Source organism: Ptychodera flava, chromosome 6, assembly GCF_041260155.1.
Source record: "Ptychodera flava strain L36383 chromosome 6, AS_Pfla_20210202, whole genome shotgun sequence".
In the NCBI taxonomy this organism is placed as follows: Eukaryota; Metazoa; Hemichordata; class Enteropneusta; family Ptychoderidae; genus Ptychodera; species Ptychodera flava.
The window spans coordinates 19,650,100-19,656,115 of NC_091933.1; the positions used below are offsets into that span (position 1 = coordinate 19,650,100).

General features: G+C 39.0%; 1 protein-coding gene across 27 annotated transcripts in view; it reads left to right on the forward strand.

Annotated features, from left to right (window-relative positions):
* LOC139135072 (uncharacterized) overlaps window positions 1-5,712 on the forward strand; it is a 48,760-nt gene extending 43,048 nt beyond the window's left edge. For 9 of the 27 annotated variants that reach the window (XM_070702287.1, XM_070702288.1, XM_070702291.1 and 6 more), the window contains exons 6-7: window positions 386-592; window positions 4,547-5,711. In XM_070702287.1, the coding sequence (XP_070558388.1) occupies window positions 386-592; window positions 4,547-4,993 (654 nt within the window). In that variant the 3' untranslated portion in view covers window positions 4,994-5,711. Of the gene's footprint in view, window positions 1-385; window positions 593-4,546 lie in introns of all 27 variants that reach the window. The other 18 variants (XM_070702283.1, XM_070702277.1, XM_070702278.1 and 15 more) reach the window with 11 other exon arrangements.
* Window positions 5,713-6,016: the final 304 nt, after the last annotated feature.

Here is a 6,016-nt window from a genome sequence, read left to right on the forward strand (position 1 = left end):
GTTCACATAAGACAGGGTTTATTTTTGCAATATATAATTTTAACAATACGACGGCTCAAGTAATTTCTACTATATTCGGGAACGTCCTCGTCAGACGCCCATTCTTGCTGAAAGCTATGTTTTGGATATACTTTCCATTTAGTGGACGGGCCGCAAATCATTATAGAATATTTTAGAATCATTTAATGGTTGGCATCCTATAGGCCTGACGACTCAAATATTGATAGAATTGGTTTCCTTAATCTGACAACTCCTTCGAGAATTCCCAATGTTAGGCCCATCTTCTTGTCTTCTGTGTTTACTTGTCCTATAGTTTAAAGTTGCCCCTGCAATTATTTATAAATACTGAATTCCTCTATCTTGTCGGAATTTCCCAATTTTTCAGCAGAATTGGGACACAACGTCAGGTAGGAGTGCCCGAAGAAATTATCCATGGTCCAGTAAACGCAGCAGCAGGCAAAATTCCATCAGTGAACCGAACTGCATTGTTGCCGGCAGACATTTTGGGGGAATCAATACGCCCTCCATTACAGTGACGTCAGCTACTCCTGAACCGCCGTCAGTACACCCGGAGGGAGAGGTGAAAATAGAAGTAAGTGCCTTGCACAGCTGATTCTACAGTCGCGTTCAGCATACGATGAAAATCCAACTGAATGGGGGAAATTAAAATAACGAGATAACTTTGATGACACAACTCCCGGCATTTCAGTTTAGTATGAAGGGATGGACTACTACATTTAAGGGGTGGTCGAGAGGACAAGGTTGTGTATTTATAGCTCTACCCCTACAATAAACTAATCGCCAATGAGTAAATCAGAAAATGAATATGACCATCTAGCAATCGTCAACGACCTTAAAAATGATGCGCAATTACAGAACTTTATGAAAAATTACTCATGCTGCAAATTGGCAAGTCTCTATCGACATTTTGATTAAGATTTTATAAAATACTGTATACCTTTCCTTAGAGTTGGCGATGATTTTTTTATTTGAAGTTCGCCGTGTAATGTTTTTCACAAAAAATGCGACGTTTATAGATTATACTATCTAGCGGAGAGGTGACTGCGCGGTGATCTCGTTTACAACATTTGGTTTCCTTTGAAGTCATATTTTCGAAAAGAATAAACGCGATCTGTTCTTAATATGAGGCGAAACGTTGTGAAAGTGTTTTTTCAAGATGTTAATATATTTGGTGTTAATTACGTAGTGTGTGGAGGTCACGTCTAAATATGTGACTAGTAATTGTCTATACAGATGCAAAGTTGTGTTGAACGCTGCACAAGAAAGTACGGCCAAAATTTCAGAATTTCACTTAATCCTCAACGTTTTTACGCGTTAATTTGTTCTCTGGGTTTTTTTTTATTTCCCAAGCGTAGACGCATTTAATATATGGAGATTGAAAATTTCTTACGGCGTTTTACCCTGGTCGGTTAAATGTAAAACAAAATGAATACTGAGTGTACTTGTTCACGTTCAGACTCTAATGCAGTCGCGCAATGGAAAGAATTTGTGCGATAGTCTGGCGTATCCCATTTGCGTTCTGACAACCTGTTTCTGAGGCTTGAACGATCTCTTGGAACTAACTCACTGGTTAGCCTTCTGCTGAGGTGTGACCCTGGCAGCCGTCTTTCCCCTCCCTGCCGGAGGTAACACCCTCATGTGTGCGAGATCTTTCCATGTGACAATATATCGACATTTTTTGGCCATTTTTCAGTCACACTTTTCCCCCTTAATTAGGAAACACAAGGTATGAAATAGCACAATGAGGAGAAACCTAAAATTATGTCTTTTTAATTTATCATACATGTAGTTTGGAGAGACTGCGGTTTTATAAACGTTTACATGGCAGTGTTTTGTAGACTGTTTCTCACCATAGAGGTTCTAAAATAATGTATGTATATATTCTGTAGTTATTAAACTTATATTTGATTTGCATTTCTTCTTTCGGAATCATGCAGGGATATTTAAAACTCAAGGCAAATGCCCAGTTAATTTTGAATTTGATTACCGAAGATTAATTATAGCCCCACCTGACGTACATTTTATTCTGTCACAAGTGGTTTTTTTCGGACTCAGACAACGCACATTGCTTTCATTCATGGTGCACTGACACTGAAAATGTCAACAATCTCGCCATCATTGAGATGACAACGAATGAGCAAAAGGTTGTATCCATGTGCACTTGATGACAACCCATACTTTTGGTACTTACTGGAGGTAAAATTGATTGGTCCATGAAATCAATGTACAGCGCAATATCTGAAGAAAATGGAAGAATAGCTGGGCGTTGACTGTCGAATCTTCATGCCACGGTGAACAAGAAACCAAAAGGCGAAGAGACTTATCATATTTTATATTGAGCCGAAAGAAATATACAGAACCTGCAGTATAGTTGCTGTTGTTGTTGTTGCGTTATTGCGCCACTCATAAGTTGCCTTACACGCAGTACATGTATTTGAACACTGTAGATCTTACGGTGACTACAACAGTCGTTTGGGAGCGTATGGTGCATGTTACTACTGCTAGTCAAAGCACTCTTGAAAGACCTGACACTTTCTTGTCTTTGCTTAGGCTTTGACAGGGGTTTTAAGTGAAGTAATATTAGAATCTACCATTCATATGAGATAGATACAAACTCTATTATGTACATAACATGTCATGCATCATGTACAACAGCTTCATATTCTGCGGGAAATGAACTTCAGTTGTTCGAAAATTTAAGATTGAAAAGTAGTTAATCATTCGAATTCCACAAAACGTGTGAATGAATAACTCATTTCATTGTTTCATCAATTTGTATTCAAGTAAATTTTGTTCTCATAACGAGTTGTCTGGCGTTTTAATTTATAAGTGTGTGTATTTGCGAGAACCGTTCTGTTAGCACAGATGTATACATAAATACACCTAGCACTCGGTTCACTGCAGCAGGTTATAGCAAACTAATAGGAAATTACTTGTACAACAGCGCCCTCTATCGTTGATTAGAAATGCAATTCCGTGGTTGTTTCTGCATTCAATAATACAAAAGCAACACAATGTGGTACCAAAGACCTACGGAAGGGTACCACCAATGTGGTACCTTTAACGTACCTATAACGTAAAGAGTACCACAATTGATTTTGTACAAATTGTGAATACCGACCTATAAGGTAAATATAGGGTACCCATTGATTTTAAACATTGTGAATGCTGGACCTATATAAGGTAACAGGGTACCACCATTGACTACGTATATTGTGGTACCATATACTCTCTTGTAAGATATATCATTTCAAAGATTGTGGTACCCTAAACCTGCCTTAGAAGTATATCCTACTGCCTAGTGGATCAATCATTTAAATAGCACTGCCATATACCTTGAATTAATCTAATTTATAGTTTGTGACAAACTTCCAACAGCATCGAATTCTCGTACCATGTCCAATCCTGTCAAAAGTCACAACCCAGAAGTTAGCATCATACAATCGCAATGCACTTCTTCAACTGTACGACTTCATATTCTTGACAGGAAACCAACCATGATTAAAAAATAAGCCGTGAAAGAGCGATGGCAAAAACCTACATGAATACTTACATTTAACGATGACTGGACATCAAATTATGCGCCCCTCCAAGAGCGACTAAAGTCAAAGTCGTCAATATAATACGCCTAGAAAAATCGGCACGGTTGGGTTTCAATGATAGCGCTCAGGAACAACGCTGAATATCAGAAGATCGCCTTTGTTGGTTGTTTCATTCAAAATATACCTATCGATAAATTACCATCCCGTCTGACTACCTACAGAAAAATTTAATAGTGCTTCTGAAAACTTACTAGACCCGGGATAGTCGGCCAGCGATTTTGTCAAATCCTTCCTACTATTACGTTTTAAGGTGTCTAACTCATCGAATATCAGCACGGCGTTTAACATAATATGGAATGTTTGGTATACCAAACCTAAAACATGCGACGATCAAAGACAGAAATTTGACAACATTTCAATATTTCTATTTAAGAGAGAAAATTTGGTCAGCCTGAAAATGTTGGGGATTTTAGACGCCTAATGTTCCTGCAAATACTCGTAGTTACGAGAAAGAGATATTAAGATATAAATGTGTAAACTACTGTAACACTACTGTGTGATGTCAAATTAGCACATCACGCTCTTCTGATCATGATGAACTAAGCTACAAGATTCTTACAAACTTGTATACCCTTCACTTTCAAAAAGTTGATGAAGAAAGTCGTTTTTAACGATTTCACGGTGTTAAATGTAAACAAATGATTGGAAACTTCTATTGTCAATGAGTGTAAGTTGCAATTGTACTGAATATGAAATCAAATGTTTATTTCAAATACGCACAAATGTAAATTTTACACTTTCTTTTTGCTAACATAAAAGAGAAATAAGACAATTTCTTGTTACCATGATGCACTTACATAATGCATTGTATAAACGCACAAGTAGTAGTTTATTCGTATTCATAGCAATCTCTCTCTCTCTCTCTCTCTCTCTCTCTCTCTCTCTCTCTCTCTCTCTCTCTCTCTCTCTCTCTCTCTCTCAAGCCCACAACCAATGGATACCCTGGTGCACCGACAATACGCGTATGCCACTCTGCGCCAACTATCAACACAGCCTCGTTCCGGAGGAGCAATTCACAACTCAGCAGCGATGCAGACGACGATAACGCAAGTGCCACCACCAGCGGGGATGCGAGCGAGGAGTCTGGAGATAACGCGGAGTGCAAGCCGACCAGGATGTTTCTAACTGTCGGAGATCCTTACACCTACACCCCCGGGGGCGTGCTTGTCGATGAGGCGATAGCGGAGACCCCTTTAAGGGACGAAGCCGAGAAAGACCGACATATAATAGGAGACAAGATAGGCGACGGTGCTAATGAAAACGATGATACAAATCAGACGCCCAAGGATGCCTTGTTGTATTTGAGTCCCGAAATGGCTGGATTAACAAACCAGCTGGAAATCGATGAAACTCACTGTCTTAAAAGGTGATGGGATTTGAATGGCGGCGACGTTGTCATAGCCAGCAATCCCGTGAGCGTCACCTGAGGACATGGTGCTTACAGAATTGAGATACGCGCGCAATGTCACCCACTTTTCTTTGTGAACTTGCTGCGATTTCTTGCAAACATTCAAGCAAATTGGTGGACAGCTACAAGATTACCACAGAAAATACGTTGAGGGCTTGCTAGAAAACTGTCTCCTGCATTGTTCTGCCCAATAACCCCATCCGTGATTTCATTCATAGTTTCTACAGCCTGGGAATACATGTCAGCCGTGCTAGAGCGTCCTCTACGGCCAGAAGACGATAACTCTTACAGATTTCATTGGAAATTGGAATGAAAGCGCATACATTGACAATATGCAACGATTAACAAAGACATGTAACTAACGTCCTTATCGGGGACAATTTTAGTCAATGATGACCAACACATGTCATGTGTCAAAGGTCACATAAAGTGACTTTCCCCGAGGAATATTTACCAATAGCAATAACAACACTCATCAGACTGTTGTCAAACTTGAATTAGGAATCTAGTGAATAATTCTATTGATAAATAGTATACTTAAGTTTGATGACTTCATATATGCATACTAGGAGATCATGAAAGCTCCGACCATTTGCAAAAAATGAATCCATGTTATTTACCGTATCAATTTATGTATGATATAATATAAATAAATATCAATCGAATTTTCACATGCCGTTCGCTGTGTCTCAGTGTCAGACTGCTTTGACAGAAGTAATGTCAAGGTCATTAGCCGCAAGGATCTTGTCTTGCACATCAAGAGGATGAGAAACGAAATTATCGCACCGTCACACTGATGCGGTGATTAGCATATCGCGTATGTGTTGTATCTCCAATCGTTTATTAAAGGCACATGAGCTGCAGCTTTTGGCATTATTTTCATGATTTTACATTTAGATTACAACAGTTCATACAAATATTCTTACTCAGAGATGTTTACTCAAGTATAATTATCCACTGAGTATGAAAGCATGGGGAGGTTTCA